Below are 20,470 nucleotides of genomic sequence, written 5' to 3' on the forward strand. Positions count from 1 at the left end.
GCACTCTCGAGCGGGTGCTTGCGTAACGGGGGTGTACCCGTCAAAACATATGGCAGCTCACAGCATCCACAGGTATTGTCCCTGTAAAAGGATCGCAGCACTCGTGGGGGTGGTTTACAATAAGATTTATTTCATGTAAACCTCACAGCATAGCAAAGACGCGTTTCGGCATCGGCCTTCGTCAATTTGTTATACAAATTGGGAAGATGTGTCAAATGGTGCCAAAGATATGAGCAAAACTGAGACATTACATCTTTTAAAAATAGGTCCTAACTATAACGAACTACTGCCAACCGTCAGTAGGCAATGTATAAATAGAAAGAATATTAACAATTCAATTCCAAAACATTAAATTACCAAACAAATAAATTAAAAAAAAGTACAAAAACCATTTCAACTGAAATAATAATAAATATAAACAAATACAATAAAATGTAAATGATAAATAAATATTAATAAAACATATTTTGCCAATATTAGGACATTTTTGGAGACTGGGAATAATTTATATACTATTCCCACTCCAATTAATGCAACAGTAGAGAAATTGTAGGACTTCAGATCGGTTAAACATATACCACTGCAACAGTGCAACACTAGGGAAGCGTTGGACTTCAGAGGGGTAAGATTTACTATTCCAACTCCAGTCTGTACAACAGTAGGGAAAGCAGTGTATTTCGGAGGGGTTAAATTTACTAGTCCCACTCCAGTCTGTGCAACAGTAGGATCAAAGTTGGACATCCGAAGGGTTACATTTACTATTCCTACTCCAATCTGTGCAAAAGTAGGAGAAGCGTTGGACTTCAGATGGGCTAAATTTACTAATCCCACTGCAATCTTTGCAACAGTAGGGAAAGTGTTGGATTTCAGAAGGGTTAAAGTTACTATACCCACTCAAGTCTAACCAACAGTAGGTAAACGACTTCACTTCAAACACATTACAGAATTTGAATAACCCTAATCCTTTAAAAAACATATACAACTCTAACTACAACCATTATTATTTAACATAAAATATATATATAAAAAAAAAAAAAATTAAAAATATTGGTTATTTCATTATTATTTAATTAACTTTCCACTCTAATCTCCTACAAACCTAGCAACCCACACCAAAATATGAGGAAAATAAATAAGTACAACACAATTTACATAATTAATAAACAATGTATTTAACAATAAATAGTTAAATATTTCTTAACTTCCCACCTTACAACCCCAGCAACCCAAACCTAAAATATAACTAAAATATATAATTACATAATTTACATAAGTATTAATTAATTAATTAAATATTTAATCATAAATTAATTATTTTTATGGTATTTATGTTTAATTAACTTTCCATCCTATCCCACTACAAACCTAGCAATCTGTAACTAAGATGTAACTAACAAAAATCAGTACTACATAATGTACATAATTAATAATTAATTCATTATTGAATAATAATTTTTATATAATTGATTATTACTTAATTCACTTCCTACTCTACACCCCTACATACACAGCAGCTCACACCTAACATAAGAAAAATATATGATTACACACTTTACATAATTATTATTCTAAGTTAATTGTTACCTAATTAACTTCCCACTCTATACACCTACACACGAAGCAACTCACACCTAAAATATAAGTATAACAAATCAATTTTACCTATTATACATAAGGAGTATTAATCATATACTGACTTAAAAGTTATTAATCATTATTAATTAACTTCCCTCCCATTTTCCCCCTACAATCCCCCATCAACCAGCTATGACACTATGAATACTATTAACAACGAAATGTAAAACTCAACATCACTTAAAATCAGAAACTTTATTTAAAAAAACAACAATCATATAAAAATACTAACAGATAAAATTAATATATAAACTAAAACACATTAAATTAATTATAAAATGATAATCTGTACAACTATCAAATTGAAAATGATATTTACAACAGTGGTATTCCTAACAACGATTTTACTTACCTGACAAAACAATATTCTTAAAAATAATATTTCTTTTCACAGTATTTATGGATTACACTATTTTTGTTTATGATATATCTGTCTCCCAATACTTACACCTCAATAATTTGTTCAAATATCCTTGAATCTGTGATGAGCACAGCACTCCTTGCAAGTGTCCAGTTGAACTGTCGGACTTTAAAATAATGTTTATTTTAGCTTACTTGTCTTATTGTATTGGGAGGTTCATTTAAAAAAAATCTCTTCTGTTTATTTTAGTTGTGTTTTATATGAGAGATGGTTTATTAGTATTGATATATATTTCAATTAATCAGTTTTCTAGACCTGAAGTTGATTAAGTGCTCTGAGACCGGGGTGAATAGTGCTGATGGGTGCGGGCACACACTCAACTTCTCAGGATTGAGCACTGTGTCCATATACCAAGTTTACTTAGCAGGAGTTGTCATGCACATATGCACACAACAATTGTGTGCATGTGGACGGCAAAGGGCACAGCAATATGACGGAGCGACGGGGTGACTTGTGGCTATGTAAGTATATGCTTTGGGATGCTCTGACCATTGAGGAATTTGGCTGCATTAACACCAACAAGAAGGGCATTAAACCGTTTTTGCACCTAACCCTCTATGCAGGGTCATCCCGAAACGTTTTGCCTTCACTCCTCCTATTCTTGCTGAACTCGTTTTTGTTGGCCTCAGGACTCTGTGCACTTAACACTGCTAGCCAGTGCTAAAGTGCATTGCTCTTTCCTTAAAACCTGGCAGCACTGTCTTATACCTAACTGTCATATTTAATTTACATATAAATCCCTAGTTAAGTGCCTAAATGTGCCCAAGGCCTGTAAATTAAATGCTTCCAGTGGCCCTGTAGCACTGATTGTGCCACCCATTTAATTAGCCCTTTAAACATGTCCCGGGCCTGCCATTGCAGAGCTTGTGTGTGCAGTTTTAACCTGCCATGTCGACCTAGCAAAATAAAGCTTTTGCAGGGACCAAACCTTCCTTTTTAATACATATAATCACCCCCTAACGCAAGTCCTGAACAGCCCTTGGAGCAGGGTGCAGTGTATTTAAGAAGTTGGACATGAACTTTTAAGTTTTACATATCCTGGCAGTGAAAAACACTTGAATTATTTTTTCAATACTGCAAGGCCGATCTGTCCCATAGGATTACATTGGAGTTGCCTTATTAACTTTTAGTATAATTTTGAAATGGAAAGAGATGACCGGTTCATGTTTGGTGTATCTGGAATCACAGTTTAAAGTCCTAACTTTTAGTGATGTCAGATTTTAAATTGCAATTCTGAAAATACCACTTTTAGAAAGTTGCCATTTTCTTGGCTTAGCCGTTTGCTGCCTGCAGCCTATATCTGGTCACGTGAGTGGGTGTAGTTGACAGTTGGGCTTTGTGTATTCCTTCTAGACAGCCGCACACAATGGGCGCTTAGGTGTTGAGCCATCCATGGCAGGATGGGAGGGAGGAGCTAGGCCCAGCCCCACTTACAACTCAATAGACTGTGTCCTGCCGCCACACATACATAACCCTGTAGTTAGTCTGGAGCCAGGTCCAGGAAGGGTGTCTGTGCACTTCAACAGTATGCATCTAGAAGCTTCTCCCCACTTCAAAGGCACAACTTTCAATAAAACAAACTAACTCAGACAACAACTCTTCAGTACACTTCTGGACCTGAGGATACTCTGCCAAAAAGAAGGACTGCTGTCCTGCACAAGGATTGCCACTCTGCTGGACTGCTGCTCTGACTGAACTTGCCTGGGGAAGAAGAACAGGACTGCAACTTCATCTTGAACCTAAGACCCCAGAGTGACTCAAATGGCTAGACTGCTGGCATCCTGATGTGAGCCTCAGGAACATAAAAGACCCCCCCCACAGATCCTGAACCTGTCTGTGGCAGGTTCTTGATCCCCAAGTGGTGCCTCTTAGGTACTATACTCTTGGTGTGTCTCTTGAAATCAATCTTTTGGGCTCTTTGCGACTGTGAACTGCCTGCTCACACGGACATTCATGGCGAACTGCCACCAACCCATCTTTCACACAGCAAGCATTGATTGCCCATAAAGCAACGCTAATATGAAGCACCAGCCTGCACGTCTGCAGTGTCCAGCCTGCTCCTCATGCCACACTGAATATCACCCACGGTGCTCTCCTTGCAGCCCTCTCCAACACGAACAGGACTCTTGGCATAAAACTTGAGAAGGTAAAACTACAGTGCCACAAATGTGGGACTGTATCCGAACAGCGCTACATGACTGTAGGCTTGAACTTTTGACTTTTACCCCATCTAGAGCGACCAGATGGCTGCGGTTGGCGGTTTTCTGCTTTTAGGTGCTATATTGCAGTCAATTCTTTAAAAATTCATAACTCAAGTTTTGAAGTTTGAATGTTTGTAGTTTTGGTCTTGTTTTAAATATTAAAGTTTGCTCTATTTTTCTAACCTGGTGATCTTTTTGTGTGGTGCTGCAACATACTTTACACATTGCCTCAGAGTTAAGCCAGACTGCTCTGTGCCAAGCTACCATGTGGTTGAGCACAGGATCATTTGGGGTTTGCTTGTGCCTTACCCTGACTAGGATTGTGGATGCTACTTGACCTGGGCACACTCCCCAGTTAAACTGTAACATAATTTCTAACATCAGTCATTTTATTCATGCTTATGTGTTCCACAGCCCAGAGCAGAGTACTATCAGCTCATTTCCTGTTTGTGTGGATGCTACTACAAACTCTGCACATGCATGTCCATGACCACTGCTTAATCGAGGGTATTTGCCACCTTTCTATTGCGAAGTAGAGTCAGATACTGCACACCACATGGTGGTGTTCACCAGAGGGTGCCACAGACCTTCCATACCCCCGTTCTGATGTTCCCCTGGTGCCTCACAAACACTGCCTCATATGTGCTAAAATGGTTTATGCACTATGGATGTTTGCCAAAGCACATGCATCTATAATGTAAGCCTACTGGTGTGCAAAGGGGGCTTCTTCGTTTTCATGAGATACTCCCCCATACAACAAGGTAGAACCTGTTCATTTTATGCCAGCAGAAACCTCAGTACTACAGTCCGGATTATGGATAAGGTCTCCAATCCTTTTTTTGTATTATTAAGCTCTGGTCCAAGCACATCCAAGAGCATTGAGGGTTCTTGGCAAAGAAACAACTTTCATAATACTGACCAAGAGATGATAACATTCAAACATTTATGGACTTTGAAGTTAAAAAGCAATGAAATAAGTAACTGCAGTGACACTTTGAGAAAAGTCTAGGAGGGGGAAAGGCTTGCTAAACATTTTAAGATAAAAGTGAGGATGAATTACTGTGGTTGTCTAAAATAAGAAAAGGTAACAGAGAATTAAAAATAAGTCAGTTACCTGAAAAAGTTGAATTAGATCAATATTTTTCTGAGACTTGAAGGTCTTAGACCTTGAAAGGGGAAAGATACACACTGTGCCGCCCGTGGCGGTCCTTGCCTTTACCACCTGGCAGCCATATGTAGGAGCGGGGGGAGGGTCGCTGGTGATTCTTGTGAAGGCCACTCTACATGCCTGCAGGTAACAACACACTGGGGGTGGAGCCTGCCTACCCCAATACTTGTGCTGCCTACCTGCTACCCCCTGCTACGCCACTGCACAACGTGAGATGTGCTCAGGAGTAACTGTCTTAATCTTGAGGGAGGTCTGCCACATCCATTGGTCGATGACCTCCAGTTACCCGGCTAATTTACCTGCAGGAACAAACATGACTGGAATTTGGATGCTGTCTGCGTAGGTACAATCTATAAAACTTAAGGAGTAATTGTTGCCATTCGCAAAAGGATACAAATATAAAATAAGGACGGAGATGGAGTTCTTTCTGAAAAGTCAATCTCAGATGTGTACTTCTGGGACTAAAACGGAAACTTTATTACTGCTTAGATTATCTCAGTCAGGAGCTACTTTTTTCAGGATGTCTAATTGTAAATGGCCTCCAGATGGAGACAGAGCTGGGAGAAAATGTCATGACCAGGGGTGCTGAGGGCCTTTGAATGATCAAATGGATGAAGGACCATAACATATTTGGGGAGATCTAAATTGAACGCATTAGATGGTCAACTTGGGAAATAAATAGCCCTCATTAAATCAGTTCTCTTTTTTAAGGGATTTTAAGGAAGGCTTACAATCTTTTAAGTAAGATTTCTATGTGTAAAAAACTGTTTAAGTACTCATCTAGCCATTTCCGAAAAGACTACTTTGCTCCCACATTCTCTGTGGCCTCATCTCATCATTATCATCATCAGCACACGAGAAGGATATCAAGTCATTTTGGTTCTTGAAACAAGAGCCATCAGCTGCAGAAATCAAGAACACAGAGAGACGGTGATATCTTTGGTAGGGGGCTGATGAATCTTCTGCTGAAATCTATCAGCAACCTGTGTGTAATAAATTGCAATCTCTGAGTGGCTGGCTTATTACTGTTCATAAAAGATAAAAGGTAAATGTTTAAATTAATGTGTTTATTACTCTGTAAAAACAGAAAGGTTTATATCAGGAGGTGCTACGTGAAGCTAGAAGTTATAATACTTCTACTACTACAGTAGTGCTGCTAATAATATCTCCTAATAATAATAATAATAATAATAAAAATAATAACTGAAAAAGTATTACTAGTGATATGATAGAAGATGGAGACAGTATTAAAATAAAAATAGCTATAAAATTAATTATAGGACATTAATGGAAGTGTATTTGCAATAACAGGAAACCTTGTAAGTTCTTATACCTTGTCATGGCTTAGCCATGATCATCTTTAGGGTCTATGGTAAAATTACTGGAAAAAAACGCACAGGTGTCAATTAAGTGTGTTCAACTCCCAGTACAGTAGCTACTAGAGATGTTCAAGTTCAAGTTCAGGAATTTGTATAGCGCACTACTCACCCAAAGGGTCTCAAGGCGCTTGAGGGAGGGTGGGTGCTTTACTTATCGAATAGCCAAGTTTTTAGTTGCTTTCTGAAGGAGAGGTGGTTCTGTGTAAGGCGGAGGTGGGTGGGGAGAGAATTCCAGGTTTTGGCCGCTAAGTAGGAGAAGGATCTTCCCCCCATGGTGGATCTATGGATGCGTGGAATTGCGGCGAGGGCTTGATTGGACGATCGAAGTTGGCGGGTGGGGGTGTAGAAGGACACACGCGTGTTGAGGCATTCGGGTCCTAGGTCATAGAGGGCCTTGTGTGCCCTCTGTTCAGACTACATATTAGTGCAAGCTGATTCTTTTAATGTTCTGCAATTATAAACTGTTTGAAAGCTCGACTCACATCCAACATAGGTATACATGTGTGCAAAATTTGCTTTAACATAATTATATGACATTTCTGTAAAATCACACAGATTTCCTCAAATAATGAAACATGCAAATCCATGCTACATTTTAGTACGAAATATATCCTACCATCAATTTTTGGCACGAGAATGCATATAAACAAGACCACTTTTTACCCTAATGGGGTATTCGCATTGATTTTTTCTTACAAATGGCACGTAATTACATGACCTGTTGTAATGGTATTATCTGGGAAATTGTGTGAAGTAGTGTGGCTCACTGGTTAGAGGCGGTAGACCCGAGAGCAGAGGACGGCCCGGGACCAGCGTTCGATTCCCGGCGCGGCAGGTTTCTGGACCAGGGTCAGCGGACTCGATAATTCTGTCGCCTTGGTGCCCACTCTGATGAGCGATCACACTCGGCAACTCTGAGCATTAGCTTGCCTCATCTTCACTAACGGCCCCACCAGACCGCCGGGGATGCCTGGTCTCACCCTGGAGATACCCATTAAGGGACCATCTCTCAGGGAAGCCAGGAAGGGTTTCGCAGCGGTCGAAGCGCCTTGGGACCCTCCGGGTAAGTAGTGCGCTATATAAGTGCCTATACATACATACATACATACGTAACAAGTGAAACGTTAAATTCCCGATATTGCGCAAATTAGACCGGTGTAATATAAATTTTACCACGCCTTGTGTTAATGTTAAGCTCTTGAAAAACAAGAGTCATAAAGGAAATCTTAGATATGAGACATATAGGAAAATCCATATCTAGGTGATTATTCTATATTAAATACAAAGAATATCAGACTAGCACTGGTGGGAAATACACATAACAATCAAAAGTCATTAGCATGACACAGTTCTAACATCACATCCTGTTCCATCACTGGACTTTGTGTAGGATAATTATTCCCCTCATCTTACTTCTTTATCAACTGTGCCCTCACTGCCACTCTGTATTCTATACAGTCTCACCAGCAGAATCTACTAAATTTCTGCAAATAATGATATGCCTGAAAGCGCAATAAAAATTCAAGATAATACCATGAAACACTCTTACCTTGTTCTCATCTATCATTAAAAGGTCATCAACGCTCGGCTGAGTTTGCTTTTCGGATGTCAGTGTTCTTCTTTTAGTGATACTGTCTTTTGACTGTTGGGGACTCTGTTTTTTCACTAGTAAGAGGGTGTGTGTCGCATTCCCCATGCACACCCTATAACTGCTGTTTTGGGTATAATACCAGCTTCCACGGCTATTTGCAACAGAAGACTGGTCACATCCTGCTAAGTTGGATCCTGATCTATGGATCCTCAAGGCAACAAAGATGATAACAGTTACCAAAAAAATAAATGAAATAAAGGCTATTGAAATCACCAAATATAGATTCATGTTAGAAAGTGTGTCTTTGCTTTCTGGGAGTCTCATCAATTCATTCTGCTTTTCACTGTCTTTGTCTGTAAATGTGATGGTCAGACTGACTGTACTAGACAGTGATGGTTCCCCGTGATCCCTCACACGTATGACCAGCCAGTGGTAGCTTCCATCGTGGTCCCTGATGGCACGAGATGTTCGAACCTCCCCAGTCGAAAGTCCAACTTTGAACAAAGTGGCTTCTTTTGGTGTAATGGCCTCATAAGCCAACCATGCATTGTAACCACTATCCGCATCGACTGCTCCTATTTTTGAGATCAGATAACCCGCATTCACAGACCGAGAGAGAATATCAATGCCAAATGAAGAGGTTTGAGGATGTAGTTGTAAAATGGTCGGTGCATTGTCATTGAGGTCTTGAATAAACAGGTGGACGGTCACACTGCTGCTAAGTGATGGAACACCGGCATCTTTTGCATGCACTTCAAACTGCACATGTTGAATTTCTTCGTAATCAAATGACTTCAAGGCATAGAGTTTACCATTCTCTGAGTTTATAGAGACAAAACTGTCAAGCGTTGTATTTGCGGAGATTGAATAAGTGAGGTATCCGTTTTCTTTGGCATCGAGGTCTGTAGCGGATATTGTAAACACGTGGGTCCCTGGGACATTGTTCTCCATCACATACAGTTCATACGCTGGCTGTGTGAACTTCGGTTTATTGTCATTGACATCTGAAACTCGCACTTTGAGGGTTGTAGAGGTGGTGAGCGGAGGAGATCCTTTGTCCACAGCTGTGACCGTGACTGTGTACTCCTCTGTAGATTCACGATCCAGTGGATCTTTGAGAATCAAGGAGTAGTGATTGTTGTATGGGTTCTGGAGGGTAAATGGAAGGGCAGCGGGGACAGTACACTCGACTTGTCCATTGTTGGTCGAATCCTTATCTGACACAATCATCAGAGCGATCACGGTTCCTGGCCCAGCATCCTCTGGAACTGAGCTGGACACGGAGGTGAGAGTTATATCCGGAGCGTTGTCATTCTCATCAATTATTTCTACAACAACTTGACAATGGCCGGCCAGAGAATATGGTATTTTATTTAAAGCTTTTACTGAGAACTTGTACATTTTAGTGTCTTCGAAATCAATATTTTGGTGCACTGTTACCACACCAGTAGACTCCTCAATGTGGAATATGTTCTTTATGCTCATAGGAACTATGTCATCGAAGGAATACTCCACTTCTGCATTCGAGCCTTCATCTAGGTCTGTGGCGTTCAGCTGGAGCACCATGGTACCTATGGGTACATTCTCTAACAGCCTCACGTTATAAACCGCCCTATCAAAAGTGGGGACGTTATCATTCGTATCAATTACGTTGATTGTTATATTGATCGAACCCGATCTCCTGGGATCCCCTCCATCAAAAGCTGTCAGAAGAAGCTTATGAATCGGCTGATGTTCTCGATCTAAAACTTTCTTCAAAGTCATTTCTACTGCTCTTTTGTCAGAATTCGTTCCAGGTGAAAGCTCAAAATAATCAGTAGTGCTAAGTCTGTAGCCTTGAAGGGAATTTGTATTAATATCAGAATCGATAAAATGTCCGATTGGAAACGTGCTGCCCGGCAACGCCGACTCGATGATATTCAACGTTACCTCGTTTGTACTAAAGGAGGGCGCGTTGTCATTCACATCAATTATCTCTATTTCAAGGCGATGCATTTCCAATGGGTTATCAATAACCAGTTCTAAATTCAGCTTACAGGAAGGGCTCTCTGCGCACAGCTCTTCTCGGTCGATCCGTTCACTCGTCAGTAAGACGCCCTTGTTCATATTCACCTGGAAGTGCTGCTTCTTGGCTCTCGACATCAGCTTCAGCCCGCGGGAGTTCAAACCGATGACGTCAATGCCCAGATCCTTGGCGAGGTTTCCCACGAAGGTGCCCGGGTCCAGCTCCTCGAGGACGGAATATCTGATCTGCCCCCGAGCGAGGTCGAAGCAAGTGCAGAGCAGGCAAAGCAGGCGCCATTTCACCGGGCACCGCAGGCTTGGAAGTGCCATGTTCTGCACAATGCAGCGAGTGTTGAGAATGAAAATTGGCGTGTGCTGCTTTCGATCAGTAAATGTGCTACTGGTAATCAGTTCCGATCTATGGACTACGCGGAATCCAAACCGTCGTGCTGGAGAGATGTTTTTCCTATGTTGGTGCTTCCTGGCAAGGAGACTGCGCCTTCAGGTGGGCGGAGAATCGGAATTCCAGTTTCGTTATCCAGCATCGCCACCTTGTGGATTGAAGAATAATTCAAAGTTTGATTATGTGTGATTTAAAAAAAAAAAATCTTGCCTCACTGTAACCTATTTTACCTATCTTGACATTCTGTGCCCCTGTGTTTCTTGCCACTAAAACATAAGATATACGAGGCTCCCTCTCTCCGATGTTTTTTTTTACATTTAGCCTGAGGATCAGTGTCCAAACACGTATATTTTGATACTTTTCGATAAAGAGTAGATAAATCATGCAAGACAATGCCTGCATCAACGCATGGCACTGTTTTTTATTGTAACAAGTTATGCGTAACCAGACTTTGTGTTACAATATGCAATTTTTTAGTATTTTGGATGATTACTGGAATTACTTTGCCCATGTTATTGACAGTTCACCGTGTACAAACACACACATACTCTCTTGTTTACAACTATTGGGGATCTTTCCATCCCTATGCCTTTGTATCCCTCTCAAGCCCACACTCTCTGCTTCTAGTATGCATGTTGGTTAATAGGTCAGCTGCATTTTCTCAAATTGGAGTGTTAAGAGAAAAATGGAAACTTGGGTGTCTCATTTAGAGTTTGAAGGGTGTACAGCGCCTTTCCAAAAGTGGCAGTTCACTAGTCCGCCATGCGTGTGGTTCTTCCAAAGCACTTAAAGGAAGGGGGCTGAAGGGGGTGGGGGGTTAAGTGCTTTATCCCCGCAGAGTCTCAGTTCTCTCTATCGCCTTGGGAATTTCTTACTGAAAATCACAAAGCATTTCTTGGCGCATCATACATGACACTCACACAAAGCTTCAGTGCCTGCTATGGAGCAGTGGCGGCAGGCGCTCTGCTGAATGTACAGAGATGTGGTTTTGCCTAGCGGCGATGTAGTGGGTGACCTTCCACCAGTGGAGCAAAGGCCACAGCCGCGGGTGAACTGGTGGGCTGCTGGGCCACCCGCCAGACTAGAAATCGGGCTTTTTATTTTGTGACCACACTGCCGGATGAATACTGAAGCCACGTCTAGAGTGTCTGTAAACAGCATCTGTGGCCCTGAACATTCAACATTGCATCCTATAAAACCATTTGCGATTAAACCATAGGCTAATACTTCTTGGGTGCCACTGCTGGTGAGTTTAGGGGTGCATGGCAGACATTCTTAGCCCCTGGGATCGAGATCCCTAGGCTCACTTACCAAAAAGTTCAATCGTTTCATATTTCTTCACATCTGACTGGCACCACATGTGTAGGGTTTGCGACTTAACACCAAGGTCTGCTCCTGGTTTAGGCTTTAATTTACAAAGCTTTTTGAGAAGGGTTGTTCAACTGCAGGACCTTTGGGGAAATGTGTCACCATTCAAGGAGTGATGAAGAAGCACGCGATTAACAGATTACTCTGCTGCATACACATTGCTAAATCTAACATTAAGAGTAAAACAGAGAAAGAAGACAACAATAACTGTGCATGCAATGGTGGGAAGCCTTTGATCTGAATCCGAATGAATTTTCACGTGCAAATGGGTCTGTAAGTGAGGCAGAGTCGAGCGCAGATATTTTCTTCCAAACGTGGACGGATTGACAAGGCTCGAGGCAGGATAGAGCCAGACGCAGCGACATAAAAGGCGCTCAGTGCACTCCTCACCCCGCCTCCTGCTGGTCAGTGACAGAGTGGCTTCTAGGAGGGCTTCCATGGCTGGGGGAGGCACAGATAGTTCACAATCAGGGCCAACGAGTTGAAGGAAAGTGAATGAGCACACGGGCGGGCAGAGGGATAGTACGGGCATGTGTGTAAATGTATACATATATGTTCAAGTATAAATGAGCATGTATGAGTGTGTGAATACGCATGAATATTGGTGGATATTTGCGTGTATATTAGTGGGCATGTCTAGCTGTCTATAGGTATCAGTCTGTAATTTTTCATGGTTGTGAATGTGCATGCCTGCCGATTTGCAGAAGTTTCCTTGGGTGCCCATCTCTAATATCTTTTGTTAATATTGTGGCCACCCCTTAGTAATGTTGGCCCTCTTGACATTATGGCGATCGTTCCTGAAAGAAGGCGTTTAGTTCAGATATCCTTGTATCCTTAGCATTACGGTTCCAATAACGATGGCCATCCCAAGTATAAATGTGGTTACCACAATAAATTGATGTGCAACCGTAGGCTTCAGGGTGCATTCATAATATTACAGTGGCATTCTCTGAACGAATGCTGACCATTAATGAAGGTGGCCCAATAAATTGTGCCCTGGCATTCGAGCTCTTCATGGTATATTGTGTTTTTTATCAGTATCATCATGATGGCCTGGCATAGGGGAATGTTCTCTAGCACACATCTGGCATCTTTGGAACAAAGGTGGTCATCACAGGCATGGATGTGGTTATCTTTGGCATATCAATTGCCTTGTCATAATGGCGCCACTATTCACTGGTCTTCTTTATCGACAACCTGTTACATACATTTGGTGCCACTTGTCTAGGTGGTTGATACCTTTGTAGCATATTAAAGGGACAAGTTCACTGATAAAAGTGTGTGCAATAAAGCCTAAAAGAACAAGTTTCATAGTCTGCCTTGAATACAAAATAGTTGAAACAGTGTGGCTGTGAAATGACAAAGAAATCATATATTTCCTGTAAATCGAAATGTATTAATTTTATGAACTTTAACAAATGTAGTAAGATTTTCACCTGGGGCCACCCATGTTAGCAATTGCTGAGTTTTTCTTTCTAATTCAGATAAACACAGCAAGGACATATTTGCTATATTGCTATTTTTTAAAGCTCAAATAGATTACATTTTTTAGATTTTGACAAAAACTACCATAAGTCTAACTCTGAGCGGCAAACGTTCTTTACAGGATTTAGAACTTTTCAAGCATTTTCTATCTTTCACATTTAAATTATTTCTGCCATCATTAATCAACAATCCCTACCGTATAATGTTAGAGGGACTGTTTCCCCCAGAGATTCCTTTATATGAAGTTTCATTGCAGAGCCTCCATACTGGACATCAAATCACTCAATGTACCATTCCACACATGCAACATGTACCAATTTATACCAAAACACATCCTCTTTTGGCTCAATCATCTATGCTGCGGGGCACAATTTGATAAAATAACTTCCACTATTTTCCTAAATGTGTTGCTATAAGTGCATGCAAAGAGCTGAGCCATAAAGATCTATCAAAGTTCAAGGACAGCAAGTCAAGCCCTTGTTATCTGTTTATCAATAAGTAGATTGCATATTAACTAGCCATAAGGCATATTAACTTGTGAAAATAACATCTGCAGATTCACTGGACTTGGGGTAACTTCAGACTGATTTTGCTGCTCCCTTCAATTTCCAAAATTTTCAAACAAACACTAAAATCGAAGCTTGCAAGCGTCCCTCGATGATAACTGTCTGCTTGATGACCCTCAATCGGTTTTAGGCCCACTTATAGTACCAAAACGGCCCTTGTGGCTGTCACCAAAAATCTTCGATCCACCCGTGAAGAAAGGGTTCAGCTATACCGATTTCATTAGACCTGTCTGTGGCTTTCTACACTACACTATACAACTACTCAATGACCTCGGGGACTCTTGTAGGACCCTGAAATGGCTTTTGTCTTTTCCATACAACCAGACGCAGCAGATTTCTTCACCCCCACCTTTTACATCTTTAATCTACCATCTTAAACACGGGGTCGGTTCGTGGCTAAAAGAAGAATCAACACTGAAACCTGTGTTATTTGATACATACATGAAGGCTATCACCACACCTGCGGGCTCTACTGTATCGCCTGAGGAGGTCCAGAGGCACGGGACCCGCGGTTTCCATTACCGCTTTCCAGCGCCGCAGGAGCGGCTTAAGACTACACATCCCAGCGTCCCCTGCTTCTTCCCGGGGACGCCGGGGGCAGCGTCAGCCCACAGCGCACGGAGGCGCATAAGAAGAGGAGGCTCCAGCAGCGGAGCGGGGGCTATCACCACACCTGCGGGCTCTACTGTATCGCCTGAGGAGGTCCAGAGGCACGGGACCAGCGGTTTCCATTACCGCTTTCCAGCGCCGCAGGAGCGGCTTAAGACTACACATCCCAGCGTCCCCTGCTTCTTCCCGGGGACGCGGGGGCAGCGTCAGCCCACAGCGCACGGAGGCGCATAAGAAGAGGAGGCTCCAGCAGGGGAGCGGGGGCTATCACCACACCTGCGGGCTCTACTGTATCGCCTGAGGAGGTCCAGAGGCACGGGACCCGCGGTTTCCATTACCGCTTTCCAGCGCCGCAGGAGCGGCTTAAGACTACACATCCCAGCGTCCCCTGCTTCTTCCCGGGGACGCCGGGGGCAGCGTCAGCCCACAGCGCACGGAGGCGCATAAGAAGAGGAGGCTCCTCCCGCGTCACGGGACGCGCGCGGGCGGCGCCGGGCCAAGCCCGGGCAAAGGGCGGGCCCTCTACGGCCCTCATCGGCAGGAGTAGGCAGGGACAGGGCCAGAAACGCTGCAGGAAACACTTGCGTGACCCATTCTTCAAGTAAGACTTACTGCTTTAAGAATTTGCTACCTGCCATTTTGTTTGTACAATACTGAGTTTGCGTGTATTTTGTCAACATGCCTAAAAAACCTGAGGAAGTCCCGCAAAACACTATTGACAATTACCTTGTCCAGACTGTTAAAAAAATAAACATGCAGAGGAGAGAATCTCTGGGGTTGAGCCAATCCCCAGATTTACGATGTCTGTCCCCTTCCGCATCTATTTTGATTGATGACACCATACTGCAGGAAGCTCATCGCGTGGCCATTACTAGCGGCCCTATTTCTCAAGGAACAACTGGCACATCTGTTAACGTAGCCCCGGCCTCAGAGGTACCCAATGTAGAGGCTGAGGGCGACACTGACATTGACTCCGAACAGGAGAAACAGACTCGCGTCTCATCGGACGAGCAGTCGCCTATAGGGCATGCCGCCAGGCCAAGACGACTATGCACCAAAAATCCACCAAAGCGGGGCGGGTTACGATCAGGGACAAGACGGAAGAGGGCTATTACCCCAAAGTCTAAGCAAGTGAATAGTGTTGAGGATAAATCAAATCACACATTTGAGGATGCTTTTTTTGAAAAAATTGCTGATTTTCTTGAGTTAAAAATCAACGCTATTATTAAACCTCTAATATCAAAAATTGACAAACTGCAAGCGGAGGTCAAGAAGTTGGGTGGACTCCATACTATGGTTGCAGGTGGGGTAGAAAATATAACTATGCTAGTTACAAATTTGAGTAATAATACAGGGGGAAATGGTGTTGGAGAGGCTGTAGGTGAAGGCGTAGGAAACCAGGTGCCTGAGGAGAATTCACCATCTCATCCACCAACATTGACTGTTAACAGTGAGGGTCCTTTATCAGTTAACATTCCAACAGACAGAATCCCTTCGGTCAATATCCCCCCAGTACAAGTTCACTCAACGGACCCCCTACAATTCATAGTTGAAGCCACACCAGTGGTTTTAGTTCTAGCAAATGTCCCTCCTCTGGAAGGGGGAACAGCGGAAAGCCCCACTTCTCTCACAAGCAAGGCCTTACACTGGCTAACCAGTAACATGCGGCTAGCACCAGGGGGAAAGCACTATCTGGCAAGTGTAATCAAGTCAGCAACTAGGGTCCCCTGGTTGGGAAACCGGCCGAAAAAATTTCAAGGGGACTGTGTGGCAGTGAGTTTTTCAAGACAAGACGTCCTTCCCAACATTCTTGCTAACTTATTCCCTCCCCAACGCAGACGGGGTACTGTTGTTCCCTTAACTTTAAAGTTTTTCTATGGTGAACAGCAGAATGTTAACTACCCAAGGACCCCTGCGCCAGGGTGGGACAGCAATTGGGATTCGAACCTCAGATGGGCCCAGGACCCAAGGTATAATGTAGCAGCCCACCATTTTCATTCAGTACAGCATAATCCTGTTGCACAACCCCTTCAACTATTCAATCGCTATGCCCCGTTATCCTTCATGGACCAAAACGATTGACTCTCCCCTAGACAAGACAGTAATGGTGAGGGTCCTCAGCCTGCTCTCAGTTCATCAGTTCGGAACTCTGCAGGTATTAGGGTCTGCAGAATTATGAGCTGGAATATTGCTGGTCTCAGAGCCAAATATAACGACAAGAATTGGCTGGACATAATTAGATCCTACGATGTCCTTGCCTTTCAAGAAACCTGGGAAACGTCAGACAGACTGGTTCTGGATGGCTTTTCCCACTTTATTGTACCTGCAGATCCTAGTAAAGCAGGAAGGGCAAAGGGGGGCTTGGCTATATACATCTCACTAGATATTCAAGGAAAGCCAAGACATATTAAATCTAACTCAAAAAACTGTTTAGCGGTTGAACTAACTACATCAAACTCTCACCCCATATTACTTGTTAATTTTTATAATTCCCCCGTCAGTCAAACCCCAAACGAGCATTTGGTAACTCTAGAGGAATTCCTGTCTACCCACAGTGAGAATAGTGCCCATGGGTATGAGGTGATCCTTATGGGAGACTTTAACATCCACCCATGCCATGCGGATTGCCACGTGGAATACGAGGAATCTTCCCCCTATTTCTCCCCACCGCATTTCGAACACACATCACACGGAGAGGCTTTGGAATTGCTCTTAGCTACTTTTAACCTTTACGAATCATGTAGTTGCCCCACAGGCCCGAGGTTACCAACATATGTGGGCAATGACACAGGCACAATAATAGATTATATTTTTTTATCTTCTAGTATTCGGCCTGAAGCTATTAACTATAAGGTAGAAACCACAGTTTTCAGCGATCATAACCCTGTGATTTTAGAGACCATATCAGAGGGAGTCTTGGGAAAAAGGGAGATTGATGCTTTATGTGCGACAGAATTAGTCCCGAGAGATCAGAATCGTAGACTGAAATGGGATCAAGTAACCCCAATCACCTTTTTACAGGAAACTCTGGCTAAAGTTGAGGGGGAGGTTGCCATTTGTTTGGATAATAAGAATTCTGGTACCACCATGATAGAGGCTTTTAATGTTATCTGCCGTCAGGTCAATTTAGACCTGACCGTAAAGACAAAGCCAAATAGGCTCAGGGGCCCCAAATGGTTTGATTCAAATTGCTCCAAGGCTCACTCAATCCTCCTAAAGGCTCTAAAAAACAAAACTAGAGATAAAGAGCAGATAGCATTACTGAGGAAACAATACAGTTACGCTATCAGGGTGAGGAAATCCGAGATAAAAAAGGAGGCCTGGAGTGATTTATTATTGCCTGATATACAGAGAGATAGCGCCAAATTCTGGGCAATAATAAACCACCCATACTTCGCGGGACTAGAGAATCAGAGAGCAGATTGCATTATACCTAGGCTGTGGGGTTTTAGGTTTAAACCTATAATAACTGATAAAACCCCACTGAAAGAAAAATAACCCTCACTGGTTAAAACATATCAACACTGAAAAAACACCTGGAAAACCACAAACTAAATGCCATTCAAAGAAAGGCAAAAGAGAGTGAAAGTGTCATTTTTTTCTTCGTGAAGTGGTCAATACAATGTAAGTTTGTTATACAAGCTAGCAGTAGAAAGACTGGCTAACATTATTCTGCTTGAGTTTTGTTTTTTAGGGATGCCACTAAAATATTGTTTCTTCTTCCTTTTACTTTTTTCGTTTTTGTGGCCTTTGGTCTAAAGATTAAGAGTTTAGTTTCATGTTTTAGGTCTAGTTTAATCATTTTATAAACTATAGAGAATCAGGAAATATCAAACTCATATTTGATATTTTGGCTGAATTTGATTCTTTCACTGATCGGTAAAATGGCTGGTTTCATAAAAATCTTTCCTAATATGTGTCATCACGTTTACCCACAGAGAATGGGTAAAAACCCTTAAAACATCAGACCAAACTTTCTAGTGGTTCAGTATTGATAGTAGGTGAATTGCCAACACCTCAGGCTTTAAACATTCAATGCAAGTATATATATCACCAATCATCTGGGATAGTGGTGAAAACATGACACCAGACTTTTGGAAAACATGGAACGCATTGTCACTTTTAATGCTGTGCAAAAAAGGTTATTTCCAAGTTCAACAAAGATTGGAGTGATATTGTTTGTTTTTGCCGTGATTCAGCTACATATATAAAAAAGTTGTGTGATGGCCTGTCAAAATTGATACCCGAGCTGAAGTGATTCCCTGTAGGAGATTCTTGCCACTTGTTAGATGGTATGCTGAAAGCATCTTTACAATCTTCAGAGTTAATGAGGGATGCTATTGACTTTTTAGTCTATTCTGGTACACTGTTTTCTTATGCACAGGAACTAAAACGCAAATATTTATCATTTTGTGCTGTATGTGGCATCAAAGAAAGAGTCATTACAACTGTGTCCCTCAGCTGATGGTTCTCAGCCCAAGGGGGTATGAATGCTGAGAGGGCCTTTTCACAGAAGTTTACATAGGAAGGAAAGGGTGAGCGCACATGACCCAAAGACTCACTGAAGAAGTATTGTATGGTGTACAACAATAAGATTAATTTGCAAAAATCTATTTGGACCTCATATACACTATAAGTACACTGTCTATATACCATGTTCATTCAGTGCAATAAGCAAGCAATAATAAAAGCAAAACATTCCATAAACACCAGAAAAAAACTTTTTCTGTTGCTTTTAGTGGCGCGAAAATGTTTAACCACTAATAACAACTGTTTTTTAAGATATTGAAAACACTGAAAAAACCCCACCAGAATTTACCAAAAATAGAAACTGAAAACAGTAAAGCCTAATTATACCAGACGAACAGTGGGTGACACATTTCAGTAACATCTATAGCTGTACTGATACCACCCCAGACTGCGAGATGCCATTCACACAAGCAGTAACTACCATCTCTCCCTTTAGTTTAGAGGCGGTGAAAAAAGCAATTAATGACACACTCTATAAAAAGGCACCGGGGCCCGATGGGGTCCCCGCAGATTTCTTCAAGAGTGCCCCTGAACTAAGTACCAAGATTCTCACAAACATTTTTAATGCTACAAGGGATCTCATTTTTCCTACTAGTTGGGCCAAGTCCACGATAGTACCGATCTTTAAAAAAGGACAGAGGACAGATCCGGCCTGTTATAGGCCAATCTCTCTCATTTATTCCAGTGTTAAAATCTTGGGAAGAGTCCTTCTAGGAAGACTGACTCAGCTTTTAGAAGGGAAGGGTGTCCTATCAAACGCACAATACGGCTTTAGAGCCAAAAGAGGAACCTTAGACCAGTGCCTAAACCTAGAACTGATCATAAATAAATACGTAATCGCCAAGGGGGTTTCTCTGTACATGGCCTTTATGGACCTCTCTTCAGCCTTTGACCTGGTCAACAGGGCAAAGCTGTGGAGGGTCCTTTCGACCATGGGTATCGACCCCCCTTTGGTTGGATACCTGGCTGAGCTACATAGGGACCTTATGACCTCGGTCAGAGTGACTAGGGAAGGGAGATGCACTTGCCACTTTAAGTCAGAGAGGGGGGTTAGGCAAGGGTGTATCCTTGCCCCCTCCTCTTTACTCTCTACATAAACGATCTTGAGGT

At 42.3% G+C, this 20,470-nt stretch overlaps 1 protein-coding gene across 2 annotated transcripts in view; it reads right to left on the reverse strand.

Moving 5' to 3' along the window:
• LOC147702773 (protocadherin alpha-C2-like) overlaps window positions 1–20,470 on the reverse strand; it is an 868,304-nt gene that overhangs the window by 679,887 nt on the left and 167,947 nt on the right. The window contains exon 1 of one of the 2 annotated variants that reach the window (XM_086931374.1): window positions 8,354–10,876. The exons of the other annotated variant lie outside the window; for it this stretch is intronic. Coding sequence (XP_086787500.1) covers window positions 8,354–10,729 — 2,376 coding nt within the window. The 5' untranslated portion in view covers window positions 10,730–10,876. Of the gene's footprint in view, window positions 1–8,353; window positions 10,877–20,470 lie in introns of those variants that run through there. 2 annotated transcript variants of the gene reach the window in all.

Source organism: Lissotriton vulgaris, chromosome 7 (genome assembly GCF_964263255.1).
Source record: "Lissotriton vulgaris chromosome 7, aLisVul1.2, whole genome shotgun sequence".
NCBI lineage: Eukaryota > Metazoa > Chordata > Amphibia > Caudata > Salamandridae > Lissotriton > Lissotriton vulgaris.